The 19,639-nt window shown below is 46.8% G+C and overlaps 3 protein-coding genes across 7 annotated transcripts in view; 2 read left to right on the forward strand and 1 right to left on the reverse strand.

Moving 5' to 3' along the window:
• Positions 1 to 6,622, forward strand: part of SERPINF2 (serpin family F member 2) — a 7,536-nt gene extending 914 nt beyond the window's left edge. The window contains exons 2-10 of one of the 2 annotated variants that reach the window (XM_031060643.1): positions 224 to 281; positions 1,013 to 1,069; positions 1,951 to 2,359; positions 2,631 to 2,774; positions 2,919 to 3,122; positions 3,975 to 4,117; positions 4,696 to 4,900; positions 5,591 to 5,636; positions 5,679 to 6,622. In XM_031060643.1, the coding sequence (XP_030916503.1) occupies positions 228 to 281; positions 1,013 to 1,069; positions 1,951 to 2,359; positions 2,631 to 2,774; positions 2,919 to 3,122; positions 3,975 to 4,117; positions 4,696 to 4,900; positions 5,591 to 5,636; positions 5,679 to 5,916 (1,500 nt within the window). In that variant the 5' untranslated portion in view covers positions 224 to 227 and the 3' untranslated portion in view covers positions 5,917 to 6,622. Of the gene's footprint in view, positions 1 to 223; positions 282 to 1,012; positions 1,070 to 1,950; positions 2,360 to 2,630; positions 2,775 to 2,918; positions 3,123 to 3,974; positions 4,118 to 4,695; positions 4,901 to 5,590 lie in introns of both variants that reach the window. The other variant, XM_005425424.3, reaches the window with a different exon arrangement.
• SMYD4 (SET and MYND domain containing 4) overlaps positions 1 to 19,639 on the reverse strand; it is a 27,790-nt gene that overhangs the window by 3,317 nt on the left and 4,834 nt on the right. For 3 of the 4 annotated variants that reach the window (XM_031060640.1, XM_031060641.1, XM_031060639.1), the window contains 4 exons: positions 19,494 to 19,629; positions 18,946 to 19,062; positions 18,503 to 18,626; positions 17,566 to 17,887 (listed from right to left, as the gene is read on the reverse strand). In XM_031060640.1, the coding sequence (XP_030916500.1) occupies positions 17,737 to 17,887; positions 18,503 to 18,626; positions 18,946 to 19,062; positions 19,494 to 19,629 (528 nt within the window). In that variant the 3' untranslated portion in view covers positions 17,566 to 17,736. Of the gene's footprint in view, positions 1 to 17,565; positions 17,888 to 18,502; positions 18,627 to 18,945; positions 19,063 to 19,493; positions 19,630 to 19,639 lie in introns of those variants that run through there. The other variant, XR_004082203.1, reaches the window with a different exon arrangement.
• SERPINF1 (serpin family F member 1) lies at positions 9,400 to 17,414 on the forward strand. The gene is made up of 8 exons (XM_005425425.3): positions 9,400 to 10,369; positions 12,709 to 12,794; positions 13,155 to 13,353; positions 13,431 to 13,586; positions 14,411 to 14,614; positions 15,386 to 15,528; positions 16,121 to 16,331; positions 16,693 to 17,414. The coding sequence occupies exons 2-8, from the start codon at positions 12,717 to 12,719 to the stop codon at positions 16,950 to 16,952; spliced, it is 1,251 nt and encodes a 416-aa protein (XP_005425482.1). The 5' UTR covers positions 9,400 to 10,369; positions 12,709 to 12,716; the 3' UTR covers positions 16,953 to 17,414.

Consider the following 19,639-nt stretch of genomic DNA (forward strand, 5'->3'; position numbering starts at 1 on the left):
TCCGCTGTGGGCCCCTGCTCCTCTCTGATTTCCCTGCCTTGGCACCAGAGCCAGGAGCCCTGTGTTGTTTCTTTGCAGCTTTGTTCATCTCCCTATTGCTTTCCACGAGCTCCTGTGCCAACCTGTTTGGCCAGGTTGATAATTTTCTCCCTGTAGAGCTGAATAGGCTGAGCCTGCAGCTGGAAATAAAGAACTCCTCTCTCGGCTGCTCCTTGTGTTCCAGGAAAATGGGGTTCCTCTGGGGGCTGCTCTGCCTGGCTGCTCTGCACAGCCTCCCAAGGGTAAGTTCCTACTCCAGCAAAGAGCAAGGGAACTGTGGTGGCTCCCTGAGCCAGACCATGGGGCAAATACCACCCAGAGAAGCCCTGGAAGGTAGAGTGGTGGAGGATACTGCTGGGGGGTTCACCAGCAAGGTTTCTAATCTTTTACCCAGCTAAAATAATCGTGAATGTTCTTATTTTCATTAAATATTTATAATAATATATATATTCAATATTTATAATATTCTATATAGTATTTTCAATATTCTATATAATATTTTCAGTATTATATATAATATTTTCAATATTATTCATATTTCTGTAGAAATTTTTCTTTTGGAACTTGACCTCAAACTGTATTTGGTGATGGTGACCTTCAGGAGTTAACAGGAACTTTTTGAAAAGCAGGTGTTTCCTCCTCCCCCCACTTTTAAATCTGGATCCCTGTCAGAACTGAGATTGCAAAACCCCACTGCTCACTCTCAAAAGGATCCAGTATTTTGTGCCAGACTGGCCTGATCCCTTTCTAAACACATCCAGTGTTTGCAGTGTCCCCAGCTGCTCCTCACTTCCACCTCCCCACGTCAGACCCCACCAGCCCTGGGTCTGCATCCCAAAATCCTGCTCATGTGGGGACTGCAGTGGGAGCACAGAGGACAAACTCTGGAAATTCAGAGGGACCTGATTTTGGTTTTTTTGTTGATTTTGTTTTTTTGTTGATTTTGTTTTTTTGCTGATTTTCCCCCCCACAGCTGGCACATGGCATTGAGCAGCAGCGTCTCTTCCTGGACAAGGATGGGAAGCTGAGGGTAAGCACTGATGGGTTCCACCCAAAGGGGCTGAAGTTGTGCTGTGGGATTTGCAGTTTTTTCCTGAGAAGGGATGAGCCCAGGCCGTGCCAGTGCCATGGGAAAGTCCATCTTTCTGCAGGCTTTACTCCCAGCTGATGCCAATGCTCTGTTGGAAGCTCACCCTAAATTACAGCAGAGCATGGAGTTAACATCAGTATGGTGTGCACAGGGGCTGGCAGGTGGATGATTTAATTTCTGATTGATAAGGAAAGGTGAGGGAAACCACCAGCTGTGAGGATGACAGGGAGAAAGACCTGTAGCTGATGCAACCCATTGAGCCTGGGATGTTTCAGATCATGCAAATGTGAGGAGAGTAGTGGCAGTACTAAAGGCTAAAGCTTAGAAGAGTGGAAAAAGAGGGAATTTAGAGAGAAGAAGGATGGAATAGAACACACAGGTCAAGAAAACACAGATGCCTGGAGGAGGAATTGAGCCAAACTGGATCAGGGCTGTGACAGCAGCAGAAGGGGTGACCAGAGTGAGGCAGGTGGGCACTGCTAAAATGTGTGAGGGGAGGAGATGAAATCAAGGCTGAGGATGATGGATCTGTAAATGCTGAAGGCACAGGACATGTGCTGAGCTGGTTGTGGGTCTTGCCCTTGAGCTTTCCTGACAGCAAGCAGAGGAGGAACCACTGCCAGACCCTCACTGGGTCCATTTTCACAGGATCCAAGACCTCTTTTCCAAATCATTATCCTCAGGGTTAAAGGGAAACTGAAGCAAAACCACCACCAGAGCAGAGCAGTCCAGTTTTCTCAGCCCATTTAGGTGTGCAGTGACAGCCCATGAGGGTGTCACTGTGCTCTTGCTCTCCCAGTGCTCTCCTTGTTTCTCCCCAGGATGTGAAAAGTGCTGGAATTGCACAGTCGGAGTTGCTGGGAGCCATCCCAGCCCTGCCAGAGGGAAAGATGGTAGAATTTAGTTATGACAGCTTCCAGGAGAATGATGGAGCCATGTCAGCATTCCCCAGCACCCTGCCAGACACGAGGGATGACTGGAACTCAGAAGATGAAGCCGTGGCTGGGGCTGGGGGCTGTCGTGGGCTGAAATCACCCGGGGAAAATGCCTCTTCTGAAGAGGCTGGAGATATAAGCTGTGAGATGACTTGGAAGAAGAGCCAGAAGCTGGCAGATGGCTTGATGAGATTCAGCATTGATCTCCTGAGAGAGGTGGAGCTGCAGTCCAACAGAACCAACGTGATCCTGTCCCCCCTGAGCATCGCCCTCGCCTTGTCTCACCTGGCGCTGGGTAATTCTCGGTGGCAAAGCCACCATTCCCTGCCCCTCCCCAGCTCCTCTCCCAGCCAGATGCAAATGAAATACAGTCCCTTCCACTTATCCTTGCTCCTGCAGCTTTAATTAGGCATGATTACAATTGAAGCTGCCCTCTGAGGCTCCCGCTCTCAGATTTCTCCAGCCTCTTTTGTGAGGCACAGCGCGTTTCTAACAAGAGGCAGCCAGAGCAACATCCCCGTTTTCCACTCCGTGGGCATGAGACCTAACAGGAATTTGATTTTTAGGAGCAGCAAATCAGACAGAGAAGCATTTGCTGGAGGTGATGCACCTGGAGTCAGTGCCCTGCCTCCATCAGATGCTGGGCACCCTTCGCAGGAGGCTCACAGAGTCCACCCTCAGCCTGGGGTCACGTCTGTACCTGCAGAAAGGTGAGAGGTGGGGGCTGGACAAACCTCCCAGCCACAGAGAGTGATGGAAGCACCCTGGAGACATCAATTTCCCCTATTTCCTCTTCTTGGGGAGTGTCATATCACACTGAGCAAACCTTTTCCATCATTCCTCCCCTTTGCCAGGGTTTGAGGTCAAAGAGAAGTTCCTGGAGGATTCAGAGAAATTCTATGGAGCAAAGCCCAAGACCCTTTCTGGGATCAGTCAGGACGACCTCATGGCCATAAACAACTGGGTAAAGGATGTCACTCATGGAAAAATTCCCTCCTTCCTCCAGCAGCTCCCTCAGAACACAGTGATGCTCCTGCTCAATGCCATCTATTTCCACGGTGAGCTCCACAGGCCTTCCTCATTTTTTCAAGAGGAAATAGTTAGAACTCCAGTTTTCTGCAAGCCCTGTAGCTGAAACAGCCTCTCCTCTCCTCGCTTCCTGCTAGGCAATCTGCTTGTTCTTGTGCATCTGCTGTTCCTCTTGCTTAGATTTCTTTACAGTAATAATTCCCAACTGCTTCACATGTGCTAAAAATGTTACTTGACAGCAGAGCCAGGACACAGCAGGTGGGACCTGCAGTATCTTTGCCTCCTGGTTCAGGATCCCAGGCAGTGGCACATCCCTGCTCATCTACTCAGTGATCTTAAAGGTCTTTTCTAACCCAAATGATGAACCAGGTCGTCTGCAGCTCTGCACACCCACCACAGAGCTCAGAGGCAGCTTCTGTGGATTCCTCTCTGACTACAGCACAGTGGTCGGCCACATCTTCCTTTTTTAATTCCCTGAGGGCTGTGCACAGACCAAACACTTCCAGTGTAAATCTACAAACGTTTTACCTTGGTCTTGGAGCAGTGTTTCCCCCTCTGCAGCACAGAAGCAATACTCCCCATTTTTCAAAGCACAAACATAGCTTCTTTTATCTCCATAGCCTTCAGTAGTCTCCCACGCCGAGGCATGAGGATTAATCCATGTTCTTTTTGTTATTCCATAGTTTCTCTCTGGATGATAAGAGTTTCCTGCTGTTAGGGCTCTTCCAGCCTTGGTACTGACTTCTCTTTGCTGTATTTTCATTTCCCTGGTCACTACTGGCCTTGTTAGAGAACTCAAGATAGGAGGAGTGTCAGCTCAGCAGTTTCTGGTTTTCTACTCAAATTTAACTTCATCACTTTCAAAACTCTTATTTTTACAGGGTTTTGGAAGAATAAATTTAATGCAAGCTTCACTGGGCCAGATGTGTTCCACCTTGACAATGAGTTTGTGGTTCCAGTTGAGATGATGAAAGCCCACCAGTACCCCCTGAGCTGGTTTACTCTGGAGACCCAGGATATTCAGGTAGAGATCTCTCAGGAGTACAGCAAATTTTCACTGGAATTTCCTCTTGCTGTGGTATTTTACTAACTGCAAGCATTCCCTCCAGAAAACCAATTTTTTTTTTAACAGGCATAGCACACAAAAATTTAATAATCATTCTTTGTCCTTGCTTCCAGCAAGAATGTTGAAACTTCACTTTTAATCTCTAGGAAAAACCACAAAGAGATATTCAGACTTACCAGGAATTAATAGAATTTTAAAGCTCTGAGTTAAAGATAAATGAGGAAATATGGAAAGGAATTCCCTCAGACAATGTGCTGTTGGAGTTTTTCAGAATCCAGAGTGGGGCAAGCTTGTGGGCTTTCACACTGCCATGTGCTCAACCTTTACCAGCCAGTGGCTAATACTAAAACCTAAAGCTGTTATCCCAACAAATTCTCCTCTGGAGAAATCAGATCCCTCCTTCTCACCAGGCTGTTTTCATCTGAGAGCAAGAGTGACCCTGTAGACCAATTAGAAAAAGACTAAATTAAAAGCATCACTTTGTGGATTTTTCCTTCCTTTTCCCTGAATCCTTCTCTGGTTGGTTTTATTTCCAGGTGGCCAAGTTTCCCTTCAAGAGCAACGTGAGTTTTGTGGTCATCGTACCAAACCACGACACCCGGGACACCTCTCACGTGCTGGAGAACTTCCCTTACAAACAACTGTGCAGGCTTTTCCCCAGAGAGGTGTCCACCACGGTGAAGATCCCCAAAATAAAGTTGGACTACCAGCTGGAACTCAACCAGGTTCTCAGCCAAATGGGTGAGGCCCCTGGCAGGGTTTGCACAGAGCAAGATCAATCTGTTCGCTGACACCAAAAGCTGCCACCCTTGTTTCTAAAGCTGTGCCTCACAGCTTGCTCCAGAACTCCAAACTCTCCCAGCTCTTCTTCCTCTCCTCCTCCTTACTCCTTGCTTGCCTGGCACCAAATGTTTTGCTCCAACAAGATGATACTACAGAGAATTCACAGCCTCTCACAGTCTTTACGAATTCTTCCTATTGTAGCCAAGACCAACTTCCCCCGTGCATCAATCTCAGTCTCTTACTTTGTCATTTCATTCAGTGTCCAGGACATGGAAATTGTCAACAGAGAAAATGCAGATCACAAAACCTGGAGCTGAAATAAAACACCAGGTGCTGCCTTTGCAGATGAGAATAATTTAAGAGTTCACTCTGTTTTGAAAAGAATTGCTTAAAAAAAAATATCTCTATAGAAGTGTTTCCAGCCTAGCTAGAAAGAGTCTTCAGACTTGCTGCTGCTTTTTAAGGATGACTTCAAGTTCTTACACTATTATTCTTAAACAGGTGGAATTTTTGTTTCTCTTGACTGTCAGTTCTCCAGTCCTCCATGGTGGGCAGCACATGGAGCAAGAGATCAGGGAATTGCTTTCTTCAAACAGCTTTGAGAAAACTCAGAACTCACAGCACTGACCCGGTCTCATTTCTCTGCAGGCCTCCAGGAGCTGTTCACGAGCCCAAATCTCCAGAAGATCACAGAGGAGCCTCTCTTTGTGTCCAGTGTCCAGCACCAGGCCATCCTGGAGCTCAAAGAAGATGGGGTGGAAGCCTCTGCTGCCACCAGTGTGGTGCTGTCACGCTCAGTCTCTGCCTTCAGCCTCGACAGGCCCTTTGTCTTCATCATCTTTGAGGATGAAACAGGGATCCCACTTTTCATTGGCAGTGTCCAGAACCCCAACCCAGATGCTGCTCCCCAGATCCGAGAGCCACGGGACTCGGGTGAAGCCACAGATGCCAACAAGCACCATGTGCCCAAATAACAGAGGGCAGAGCTGAGTGTTCTGGGACTCCTGCCTGACCCTCTGGAGCGGCTGGGAAAGGCCACAGGGGGGCAACTCCTTGCTGTTTTCCTTTCCAGATCCCTAAAGACCAGTCCTGGGATTTTTGAGTTTCTCCAGGCTGAGGCTCCCCTCTGTTGAACCTGAAAAGCTTGTTCTGCCTGGATTTCCCTTCCAGGGCTCTCAGTCATGGAAGGGAGACTTTCTTGTCCCCAGACTGTTATTAGAGTCTTCATTAAGATCTTATTAGAGTCCCCTGTAGCCTGGAATCATCATTAGCATCTGGCAGCTTGGACATCAGCCAGGGCTGTCTGAGTGTGGCTCTTCCTTCCGCAGTTCTGGGAACACGAATCCCTCCGTGTTCCTCTGCAAACCATCTGTGCCCACCTAGACAACGACCTCCAGAGCAACTGGACTAGAAACCAGTTGTCTTCTCTAGGATGAGTCACAGCCACTTCCAGGCATGGGTTCTTTTCAAAGATTCCCTTTTCCCACTCCTTGGTTATTTGGATCTGATGCAGGAGGCTCTGCAATAGGAAACCCCTTCCTTTGGATCCTTCTTTCCAGCCCTTCTTCTAGAGGCTGGGTAATGCTAGATTTTTCAAGGCATATTTTATAAAGTGTTTTTTTAGTAATTTTTATGTTGGCAGAATAATAAAGAATAAAGCAGAATATATTTGCTGAAGATGTTGCATTGAAGGACCCAACAGAGAATGAAAAAAGGCACAGAAATTTAATAATTGTAAAGATTGGGAGGAAAAAAAATCTGGGCATGACAGAAGAAAAGAAAGGAGGGGCTGTGGCAAAGGATCTGCATTTTGCTACACCTTGTCACAGGGAAGGACAGGGGCTGTGAGGTGAAGTGGCAAATCTCTAAAGACTCTCCAAGGGCCAAGTCCAACAAGTTTTGGGCATCTCCCCTGGCAAGTGTGCAGGGGATGGATGCTCTCTGGGTCAGGGCTGGCTCTGTGAGATGGCAGAATTCCCTGAATTAGGGCATGAGCTCAGTGGCACAGGGTCAGGAGGGTGTTTGGCCTGTGAGCAGCAATGCAGGGATAAGCAAGGATGTAACAGCCCTTAACCTTTCTCTTGGGTAAAACCTGACAAATGCTGGGGTCTGCTCAGAGGGTCAAAGGTGCTGATCTGGCATCTGTTACCTGTGATTTGTTCTTCACTGGGCTGCTCCTGGCTCCTCAGTATCCATGGATGGCTGGGAGAGCTTCCAGGGAAAGGAGGGAAGATTTTGACACTTGTAGCTGAATGTCACTGCTTTTGTTTTGGCAAAAGACAAAGTCCAGTTACAGCTTCCCTTTGGTCTGAGATGGGTCCTTGTGCAGCAGTGCCCTAAAAGCCCATGAGGCCCTGGCACAGATTGTCCAGAGAAGCTGCTCCATCCCTGGAAATGTCCAAGGACAGCTTGGACAAGGCTTGGAGCAACTTGGGATAATGGAAGGTGTCCCTGCCCATGGCAGGAGGGCTGAAACAAGATGATCTTTAAGGTTCCTTCCAAACCAAACCATTTTATGATTCTGTTAAGGAATTTTGGGGTCCCTCCACCCAACCAAGCCATTCTACCACTTAAAAATTACACTCTTAACTCAGGAGTACTTCTGTACAAAACAAGTCCTGTCCATAGTAATTTCTGCTTCCAAACCCCCTCAGCTGCTGGGTGGAAAGGATGGTGCTGTGTTCTTGCAGAGCAGCAGTTAGGGAGCCCAAGGGCCATCCTTCTGGCAGTGTTTTCCTCTCTTGGGAAGGCTGCCTTCCCTCAAAGGAAGGAGCAGAATGCTTCTGGGAGCCTCTGTCCCTGAATAGTCTGCACCATCTGCTGGCATAAGAGCAGGACTGACTCACTAACCATGAATTTAGGGGATGCAGGCAACTTTGGGGAATAAAAAAGTCCTGGCTCCAGCCTCCAATTATGCATTTCTTCCAGTCTAAAAGGGGAAGAACGGCCCAAGATGATGCCTACCCCTCTAACCAATGTCATGACACAAACCCTTCAGAAAGAGGCTGTAATTACAGAGCCCTGCAATCTTAACAAGTAAACCCACAAGAATTCAGCCTTTCTTACTAGAGGGCACAGCTCTAGCCCACAGGGAACATTTTAGCTTATTTATTTATACAGATTCATTCCTAGCATTCAGAAATACCATTCCATGCCTTAGGTAAGTCTTCTTTGGCTACTGTAACCTCCCTGAATGCCACCCTGTTGCACTGCAACCGCTGCAAAATTTGAAGCTCAAGTTTTCCTTTTCACGCCTCTGCCCTCCAGCTCCCGCTTTTATAAAGTTTTTTCCCTTGTTCTCAGTTTCCTGAACAGCTTGGTTCTTATTTCCTATTTTCTGTCTTGCTGCCATCACTCCTCCTCCAAGCTATTCTTGTCAAACTATTAATTTCATCTTATTTGACAGTACAGCAGCCCTCCATGACTGTGCTTCGCTCAACAAATTATCAGTTACACCAACCATAACACTCTTTTTCACTCCACTGACTTTCCAGAAGAGGCAGTTTGTAAAATGCAAAGTAATATTAATGTTTCTGCTCAGGAGTTTCCACTTTGCATTGCTAAAGCTTTCATTTTGACGGAGCTGTATTCTGAAAAGACATGACTAGCACAGGGTGTCTGCTCTATCCATCTGCACCACTGGCTCAGAATATCAAATAAGTCCCAGTTTCTTTCATATTAGATGTATTCTTCTACTTACCTGGAGCAAATTCATATCACCACTACTTCCACAGCAGAGGTGAACCCTGTCAGAGAGCACGCTGAGACCAAACCAGAGCAACAGCAAAATGTTTGTATTGATTTAATAAAACTGATTTTGTTAGATGAGTTTAATGCACCGTTTCAGGAACACCCTTCACCTGCAGGAATAAAGCTGGCTTTGGTCTGTAATAACATTCTATGAAACTACCACTCTGATTTAAATGGTTTTAAAACCAAACCTGTATTTAAACAGATGGGTTTTCATTTGAAGATAGAGACAAGACATAAAAACTTCTCTAGTGGTCCTTCCGTAAAGGGCATTTTATCACCACAAACAAGGTATCACAAAGAGATGAAAACCACCAGAAAACATCTCCACAGCCAACACCCCCATTCCTGGGCTGAGAATGGAAGAATAACAAGTACAATGTTTTCCCTGCAGATGATTTTGCACAGAGCAAGCTGAGAAGCAGCTGAAAGCAGAGCTTTCAGAAACCCCTCTGGTTAGGAGGGGTGGCCTTTGAAGCACTGCCTAATCTCAGGGCACACCTGATCTGCTCTCCTGGCTTGCAAAACCAGCAGTTAATGCACCTCTGAGCCCATCCTTTCCCTTTGCTGAGGCGCTGGATGAGCTCAGTGCTCACGGGGAGGAGCTCCTTGTTACCTGCTGGCAGTGAGCCCAGAGAGATGTCCCAGCCTGGGGGCCTTTGCAGCATTTCCAAACAGAAAAACAGCTGGATCTGGTTAGCTACATCATGCCCAGTGTCCTGCTCCTTCCAGTAACCATGGCTGAGGAACAAAAAGAATGGCAAGGGTCAAGGCAAAGCCACTGTTCCCTAGCTGTACCGCCCAGCTGGCCATCGGTAGCCTTCAGGGGACCTTTCTTCCACTAATTTGGTTTGGGTTGGGTTTTTTACCTCAGATCTATTTTTATCTTTCATCTTCTGCAATATTGAGTTATAATGAGTTTTACAATTTAATACTTGTTTAAAAATACACTCCCTTGATTTAAATGTGCACGGGTGGGTGCTCCCCTTGAGCCTTCTGTGGAAAGTAATAATGGAACTCCTCTGTCCCTTTCCTTTCTCCATATCATTTATCATTCTGAAAGCTTCTACAAGATTCTCTTAATTCATCTTCTTTTTTAACAAGTCCTTGGCTTTCCAGCCTCTCTCTTTTCAGCCAAAAACTTTAAGCCAGTTAATGATTTCTTGTTAACTAGTAACTATCACTGGATACAAGCAGTTTCCAGCATCTTAACTGCCTCAAACAACAGAATCCTGTTTCCACAGTCTCTCCATTAAATCTTGGACATAAATCTATAAATCCATTAAACACTACTGCATTAACCGTACCTCTGAGACAGAAGGAATTCCCTGATGTGACCTGTGACAGAACTGCAGGGATAAAAGACCTGCTCAATCAGGGCAGGGAGTGTTTGCCTTTCCTACCTGTGCTTTACCCACCAGGCTGTCCTTGGCACGGGGATTTGTTTTGGGGCGAAAAAAAGGGTTGAAAAATTGGTGCAATTCAGGGCGAGGGTGGCAGGGGCAGAAAAATGGGAGCAGAGCACTTTAAGAGAGCCCTGGGAAGCTGTAACCTGAAGCCTGCCGAAGGCTGGGCTGGGGGAAGCAGCAAAAAGCAGAAGTGGCTGCACCAAACCCGAGCTGTCCTCGACTCGCACCCGCTGGGAGCCCTGCCAGCAGCGGCCGAGAGGAGCCCCAGGTAAGGGACAGCTCAGGGACAGCTCAGGGACAGCTCACCTGGGCCACTGCCAGCGGCCAGGGGGGCACAGGGCAGGGGCTGAGGCTGGGCAGCTCTCAGAGGAGCTGGGGAATGGGAAGAATGGTTCTCCTGCAGGTGGGATTCCCACCAAGAGACCTCAGCAAGGATGGGGAGCCAGCAGCATCGGCTGTGCCCCCGGGGCTGAGCTGTGCTGAGGAACTGGGGTGGGTTTTGTGCCTTTCAAGCATCTGGGAACATGTTCTTTGTCTGTGATGGTGTGACAGTGAAATCCTCAGGAGCTGGTGGCTGCAGGATGCTCCAGGAGCTGCGGAACAAGCAGAGCGAGCAGCCTGAACTCATGGGTCCTGTTCCACAGCACCTCTAAAGTCTGAAGTGTTTATAAATGACGTGAGAGACTTGTACCACTGTAGGTGGAAAGTAAAATATTTCCTTTGCACCTGCAGGCCTTCGCAAATCGACAACTCCCCAACACAAAGTTTCCTTCTCAGCTCATTTCTCAAGGTTTTCTTCCTGTACTTTCTGATGCTCCTTCTCTTCTCCTTCAAGGCAGCCACAGATTTTAATATCATGCCTGAAACCATCCCACCTCCAATCCAACCAAATTCTTTTCTCTGCATTTCTGGCTGTGTGCTAAGAGAAATACAAATAGAATCCAGATGTTCAGGCCAATTCAAACTCAAAAGGCTTTGTCTTTTTAAAATGGAAATTGCTTTTTGGCGAAGTCTGAGAAATATGAAGCTGGTGACAGTACTGGCAAAAACAATACAATCTGCAAAACCAATCTCTGCTCCCATGCTCCCAGGAGCTCAGTGTAGCTGGAAGCAGAGGTTGCGTTGAGATTATTTTCTTTTTCTTCAGGGAAAAGGTTATGCTCCATGGAAAAGCTTCATCTCTAAGTTACACTGGGCCAAACCTCTTCCTCTCAGCATGCAGGAGTGCAGCTTGGCACAGGCACCCTCTCAGAGCCCTTGCTTAACCTGTCAGACTGAGACTCAGGCAGGACTTGTGGCATCTCTCTTCCAGCTGTAAATCTCTGGAATGACAGCAGCAATCCCAGCATCACATCCACTATCACACCATCAGTAAATCCTCTTGACCCACATCTTCTGCACCACAAACCTCACCCATTCTGCAGCTGGGATGGCAGCAGGATGCAAGTGCATGGGGGAAAGAGGGTACCACGCCTGTGTTACACTGGCTGAACACAGATGAGAGCTTAAAACCTCCTCTGTGATGCTTTTTTCTCCAAGGGAGAGCTGCCTCCAGAAGAAAAGGCAGGGAAGGGAAGCAGCAAACTGCCTCTCACTCTGCCTGAATGGGGTCTTGAGCTGGGGCTGTTGTGGCCACGTGTATTTCTAGCAGCAGGCGTGTTTTCTTTGTAGCTGGATTTAATCTGAAACACATGTTCTTCCTCTGATTTCTCCAGTTGCCTGGATGACAGGGGTTAGTTAAATACAACCCTCTTCCTTTAATTTCTGGGAATCTATCTAAACATTGCTTCAGACCAGCCTCGGTGGCGTCTGTTCTCGGGGCAGGACCCTTCAGTAGCTCTGGTTCACCCACAGCAAAGCCCTGGGTTACTCAGTGCCCTTCTGGACCAGACAGATCTGTCTGGAAGGGCCACTCATCTCAGGACTGCAGTGATGAGAAGTGGATTCCACACAAGGGACAGCTTTGGGGAGTTTGGTGCTTTTCTCCCACTTCCATTTAAAATGTTGAATAAGCCAAGCTCTGCCTTTCCCTTCTCCAGGTTTCCTTATTGTCTTTTAAGAAACCCCTTCTATTTTACTTCATCAGATTGCAAATAAGAAGCAAAGAATGGACACAGGTACATGTAGACACAAGAAACAGCAAACTGCTGCCTGAGGCAGGTAATTTGTATATCAAAGCAATAACCAGTCAGTGTTGCCTTCTGCCCCATTCAACAGATTTGGTGGATTTGGTACCTTTTATAAATGAAGTCTTGAATTTTTCTGAAGCCTAAGACTCAGAAGCAATGATTTGGTGCTTTTCTGGACCTTGGCACTCAGTAACTGCCAGCATCAGTGTGGTTTGGGCCACACACATCTGCTTTTGTGCTCAGGCACACCCACACCGTGTGCTTGTCCAATTTTAAAGTCACTGGGGCCAGTCTTGCTGAATAATTCCAACTAGAGAAGGAAACCTGGCTCAGATCAGGTGTGTGTTTCACAACTGGAAGAACAAGCAGCAGCATCTGTCACTGCAGCTCCTGTCACAGCCAGGTACAGTGAATAGTTGTGGTAGAGATGGATATACCTGATTGCTCAAACTCTCTCTGTCATATTCTTACTCTGTAGGTCCAGGCATGCAGATTCCAGCAGTTCTCCTTTTCCTGGGTCTCTTAACTGTCCCAAGCAGAACTCAGAACTCAGCTACTGAGCAGGTGAGAGGGAGACAATGTGCAGAGAGCAAGGGGGAGAGGTGTGGAGCAGGTAATTTAATTTTAGAGATTCTTACTGGAGGATTAAACACCACCCTCCTAAATTACTGGGATTTTATTTAGCAACATAATGAGACTAACTCCTGCTTTACCTGGATAAAACCACAGTAGTTACATCAGGGGATGACCAGGAGGCAGAATTTAAACTCAGTGCTACCTTTGGCATAAAAGTAACTGTTCCTACACCCTCTGTAAGATTAAGTCAATATTTCTGTGGGTCATTGAAGAATATCTGTAGTTGTTTGCCTATGAAGTGCTTACCACACCTGCAAGTCTAACCAAAGCACTCCTTGGACCTGCCAGAACTCTGCCACAGCTGATGGAGCCAATGCTGGTGAGGAAGAGGAAGATCCATTCTACAAGAGCCCTGTGAACAAGCTGGCAGCTGCAGTCTCCAACTTTGGCTACGACCTGTACCGCCAGCAGTCCAGCCGGACAGCCACGGCCAACGTGCTGCTGTCTCCCTTCAGCCTGGCCACTGCACTTTCTGCTCTCTCACTTGGTGAGTTCTTTGCCCCATTTCCACACTCACCCTCAGGTTTGGCAGCCTTTCCCTCATGTTTTCCTGCTCCTTGGCAGGGGCTGGAGAACGAACTGAGGATGTGATTTCTCGTGCCCTCTTCTACGACCTGCTCAACAAGGCTGAGGTCCATGACACCTACAAGGAGCTCCTGGGCAGTGTGACTGGGCCAGAGAAGAGCATGAAAAGTGCCTCCCGGATCATCCTGGAGAAAAGTAAAAGTCCTTCTTCCCCTCTATAAAATTTTACCTAAAAAAGCTGTCAGCAGCACTTATTTTGGTGTGAGTGTATATCTAAAAACACACGGAGTAACCCGGCACTAACAGCTCTGGCTCTGACACCCTGCTGAGCCAGGATGCAGACAGGGCATGGAATGCTCTTGCTGCTCCAGAAAAAGCCTGGAAAGTTTGTGTGCACTTAAATAAAAGACCAGACATGCACACAAAGACATTAGTGACAGGACAGTTAACTCACAGAAGACCTAAAAGAAACTTGCTGATAATTTTGCCTTCACTCCAGGCTGTCTGGCAGGTGTTGCTGGCTTCCAGGAACCACAGATCACATTTTCTATTTCTGATAACACTCAGCCATATTCCTTTGTTTAATTCCTTGCAGAGCTATGTGAAATGTCTGCTTCTGGCATGCAATAAACATCTGCTGAGAATGCTAAGAGCTATCTTTTGGAACCTGCTGGTTCCAAGAATCCAATAGGTTGAGTAAGCTGTACTCAGAAAGCAGGCTGGGGAAAGAAGAAAGGCTGATGTGGGAATGGCTGTGTCCAAGCCTTCAGTTCTTATCTCCTTCTTTCAGTTTTCAGAAGAGAGTTATCCCAAGCTCCAGCATGGGTGGCTGTAGGATTTGGATCACTTTCCTTAATGTGCTTTCAAATATTCCTCTTCAAAGGAACTTGAGTTTCTGGAGACAAACAGGGCCAGATATTTTAAAAGAGACCTGCTGCTGGGCTTTGGATTGCCACCTGCTGCCTGGAGATTGCTTGGATAAGGGAGCTAGCTGCAGCATCCATGCTTTTATTCCCCAGGACTCAGGGCAAAGCCTGGATTTCACAGCCAGCTCGAGAAATCCTACAAGATGAGACCGAGGGCACTGAGTGGCAACAGCCAGCTGGACCTGCAAGAAATCAACACCTGGGCCCGACAGCAGACAAAGGGAAGGATCATGAGGTTCATGAAGGACATGCCCACAGATGTCAGCATTCTCCTTGCTGGGGCTGCTTTCTTCAAGGGTAAGAAAGTTGGGTGCTTGGACACAGAAAAAGTGCATTAAGCACATGTTAGAGGAGATGTGAAGGAATTCTCTCACTTCCAATAAAGCAAACAGGCTGTCAAACAGAGAGTGTGAGAAGAAAGTGTTTGAGAATGTTAAGAAGAAAAAAAAGGCACAGTACCTGAACAAAAATAGTCCTGAGGGAGGAATTATTACTCTTGGGAAGCTGATTCTTGACCTGTTTGCAGGAAGAATCAGAGAGGGAAGTTTAAGCTCACAAAACTCCATTCAGAGATGGGATATTACCATTTAGGGAAGGAACAGCTTAGAGTGTTCTGAGCCTTCTTACCACTGTAGAAGGAACAATTTGATACTAGAGAGCTGTTCTTAAACATGCTGTAAGCCACTGTCCTGGAGAATTATTGCTTAGAGACAAGGAGCAAAATAAAGGGTGGGGAGAGAAGCACTTTATATCCATTGACACAACTGTTACCCTTTAAAATAGTTTTGTAATTACATAAGTAGACATCAGCTTCCCACTGGCTACTCCACCCATACACTGGCTTGATTATTTATTTGCCATTTAGCCAATTCTCAGATGAAAAGGAGGAGCCAAGGATGGCAGTAAATCAGTAGCTCCAATCAGTCTATTTCTATCCCTGTTATGCTTCAACTCCTTAAAGCACAAATGCTGTATATTAAAGCACAAGATTATTCAGCCACAGGCATAAGCCTGGTTTCATATGCTATTATTCCAGAAAAATCCTCCATTTTCTCTCTTACAAAACAGGGACATGGAAAACCAAGTTTGACACCAAGAAGACTGCCCTGAAGGACTTCCACCTGGATGAGGACAGGACTGTGAAGGTGTCCATGATGTCAGACCCCAAAGCCATCCTGAGATATGGTTTTGACTCAGAACTCAACTGCAAGGTCAGACAGCAAATATTGCCTAAGATCTCCTAAACCTACTGAGGAGCAGGTTCAGCTACACCTGCCTGTTAACCCATCCCAGCCTTGCTCCTCCCATCAGCTACTTTTGCAACCCCTATTTTGAAAGGCAGCGTGTTGACTCTTAGGATATCCTGCTTCTACCCAAGCTATGTCACAAGCAATCCAAAAGATAAATTATGCCCAGGTCCTACCAGCCTGTATTGCTTGATTTAAAGTTGGGCAAGAAGGGCAGGGCACACCTCTCAAAACTTTTCCATCTCTTTCAACTAATCTTTCCTTGGAGCATGAGTTCAAAGGTGTTCAAGTGAGAATTCCCTAAAGCAATGCTGCAGGTGAGAGAGCACTTCCATAGCAGGAAGAGTGCAGCAAGGATGGATAAAAGCCTGGGGAAAAAGCCAGAAGTGTCAGGAAGCATCATGTCAGATAAAAGCAAACAGGGAAAAAGATCAAATGGTCACTGAAAAGGTTGAGATTCCAGCCTGAGAATCAGGCCACTGCTTGATACAGGATGGGTAAAACTTTATTATTGATGTGACCCTTTCTTATCTCTCTCTTATTTCTGTCCTTGCAGATTGCCCAGCTGCCCCTGACAGAGGGAATCAGTGCCATGTTCTTCCTGCCCACGAAGGTGACCCAGAACATGACTCTGATTGAGGAGAGCCTCACTTCTGAGTTTGTCCACGATGTGGACAAGGAGCTGAAGACAGTCCACGCTGTGCTGAGCCTGCCCAAACTAAAGCTGAACCACGAAGAGGCACTTGGCAGCACAATAAAGGAGACAAGTATGTGCATCACACCCCCCTTGCAGGCTGCCAGGGCTCAAAGCAGGGGTCAAGTTGCTTCCTGCTCTCAGATTATGAAGCTGGTGGGTTGTTAGTTATGGTTGTGGAGATCTCACCAGCAACCAAATCACTTTCATCCAGGACTTCTCAGCTTTTTATCACATCCCTCCACCAAGCTCGTGCAGTGCTGCTGAGATTGTGGGTGAAGCTCAGTACAAGCAGATGGAAGCTGCTCCTCCCTGTTCCCCCAAAAACCTCTGCCCAAGCAGCTCCCTGCCCTCGTGGATCACATGTTGGCAGTGCTGCTCCCCCTTCTGCAATCCATGCCCTCAGCTAATGGAACTTTCTCTCTTTCCTCCAGGGCTCCAATCACTTTTCACATCACCTGATTTCTCCAAGATTTCTGCCAAACCTCTGAGATTATCCCATGTGCAACACAAGGCAATGCTGGAGCTTAGTGAGGATGGGGAAAGATCCACACCAAACCCTGGGGCCACTGCTGCTCGTCTGACCTTCCCCATAGAATACCACGTGGACAGACCCTTCCTCCTTGTACTGAGGGATGATACCACTGGAACCCTCCTCTTCATTGGCAAGATCCTGGATCCCAGGGGTGTTTAGATCCCTTCACAATAATCTGCAATGGTAAGGGTGATGTTGGGAGGGATACTGGCTCCCTGCTCTGCTGCACAAAGACACAACTTGCAAATCTTACGCCTTCATGCTGCAATAAAAGAGCTTTTGCTATTAAATCTCAGCAAGCCCAAGTATTCTCCCTTGAAAGGTTATCTGCCTACACTCCCAATTTCCCCAGAGGAGGAATGCAGTTCTGTGTCCTGAAAGCAAACATTATCTGGTGTATGCTGCACTGCTCCCCACCCTGTTTTCCAACCTGACACCAGTTGTTGATTCTGAATCCCTCATCACTGACAGACCTGTGCTGGAGCCCTCCAAGTTCTGCAGTGCCCCCTTTTACAGACTGTAAGTTTGCACTTCCCAGGCTGTTGCCTCACCCCTTCCAACCGTTTCCATTTGACACTGGCAAGAAGGAAAGTGCCTCACAGTAATAAAAATAGAAGGCAACGTGCTCTGGATGACTGTATGTTCATAATGCTCAGGGCACCACACAGGGCAGAGTCACACCTCACACAAAAGCAACTCAAACATTTGCTTCCAACCCACACACAGAACTTATACAACAGCCTCTGTTCCCACCATACCACACACACACCTCTCACGTTAGAATTGGTCATTTTATTTACAACAAGCTCACTAAAAGAGCATTTCAAGACTTCATTCAAGTCGCTGTTACGCATGATTTTCCAGCTTGTACTACATGACTACCTTACCACATGACACTTAGCTTTGATGAAAGATCACATTGCAGCTTCCTTTGACAGGGAAATTAAGTCCTCTGAAGGATGTTTCTGGGAAGCTCTGACAGGCAGGCCTTCATCTCTTGTAGTTCCTGGATCTGAGCACTCTGAGGACCAAAGTGCACTGACAAAATCCCCTCTGCTCTTTGAATCGTGCTCAGGGCTTCAGAAACTGCAAAGCTGAAATAGGAAGATAATAAGAACAGAGCATGCAAAATACTTAATTCAGCTTCTTGACTTACACAACCTTTAAGCCCTCCCTAACAAAAACCTAAACCTGTTCATGGCTACAGATCCCACCCTCCCCTGCCTTCCAGCAGCAGGAAAATTGTGTCTGCTTCAGCTGCAAAGGGAGGATGAGGGGGATGGAAAGGTAAGGACAAAACCTGAAAACATTATCTTTGAGTATATAAAAACCTACTATTTCATCACTGCAGCTCCTGCTAAAATTAATTTGGTTAAAGGGAGTTGTTGTGAGGAGATTTTCAGAAGCAGTCAGGGGATTTCCTTGCCAATAAAGCAAGAGGATTTCATTCCCTCTTTTGAGAAGATGTCATACAACATTATACAACTGAGATATAAACACCAAGGGTGATGAGTTGACAGAATAAAACAATTGGACAGGGAATAAATTGAGCCAGGGAGAATAAGAAGATAGACAGGCACAAAATAGAGAAACAGATTCCTAAGAGGGTACCTGTGCTAGACTGCCCTGTGTCCTGTGAGACACCCTCCAGGTGCCCTGACATTGTGTCAGACACACAGGTCAGGGACAGAGGATGAAACCAAACTCACCCATTGAAGAGGATTTGTGCCAGCTTGAAAAGTTCATGGCCTGTTTCTACACTTGATGGCCCATGGTGCATTTCCACAATCTCAATGCTCTTCTTCAGGTGTCTGGCTGCTTCCTGCCACTTCCCTGAAGGAAAAACAAACAAAACAAAACAAAACAACGAGAAATGAATAAATACTTCCTAGAGCTACTGCCACCCAAAGAATCTGACAGAATTAATAAAAATGTGGTGAAGTGTGTCCACAGAGCCAGGACAGGGAATTTAAAAGAACATGAGAGCACAGTATTATTGTTCACTGGCTGCTGGGAACAGAGGTTTGGTCTTTCTGAGAGCTCTGCTGACAGAACCAGGGGAAAAAATGAGAGGGCCAGTCCCTCTGAAAAAGCTAGTCATGTTAAATTCAAAGTTCAGGAGACATGGGATAGTGAGAGGACAGTGCCATACCAAGAGTAGCATAGACCTGTGCCAGATGATCCTCCATCTCTCCCATCAGCAAATGCTCTGGGGACAAGAAGGTTCCAGCATCCATCTGACACTTCAGGAGCATTTTGACAGCCTGGTCTATTAAAAAAAAAAAGATTATAAAGTTCACCCTGTGGCCAGTGTCCAGTTTTCCATGATCTATGAAACAAAATCAATCCAATCTCATCTTTGCACAGCTGATTGGGGTTTGGTTAGGATTCAACACTGACTTCATCTGCACCTCTGCTTATTCTATCCCAGTGTTGGCCCAACTCCCTCCAGGAAAACAAGGCCAGGGAATGCCCAACTCCAATGTTACCCTGATTTCTTTTTATTTAATTACTTTACTATGGAACAATATATGACTTAGATTAACACCCAGATCAGGGGGTATAAAAAATCTAAAGCTGAAGTCCCCAGGGATACCAGGCCACAAGTCACAGCACCCCAATGGCATGAGCAACAGTGCCATCTCATGGTTCCTGTCCCAACCTCAGCTCCTGACCTCAGGGCACAAAGCTGAGCCTTACCAGCCTTCCCGATTCTCAGCAGGTCTAAAGCTTTCTTGATTTGTTGCTGAAGGTCCTGTAAACGGCCAGACAGGTGATCTCTGCTGGCTGAGGTTGCACAAGCTTCATTTGAACAGCAAAGTGTGTCTTCTTCCCCCTGTGGAAAA

Source organism: Geospiza fortis, unplaced genomic scaffold (assembly GCF_000277835.1).
Source record: "Geospiza fortis unplaced genomic scaffold, GeoFor_1.0 scaffold425, whole genome shotgun sequence".
In the NCBI taxonomy this organism is placed as follows: Eukaryota; Metazoa; Chordata; class Aves; order Passeriformes; family Thraupidae; genus Geospiza; species Geospiza fortis.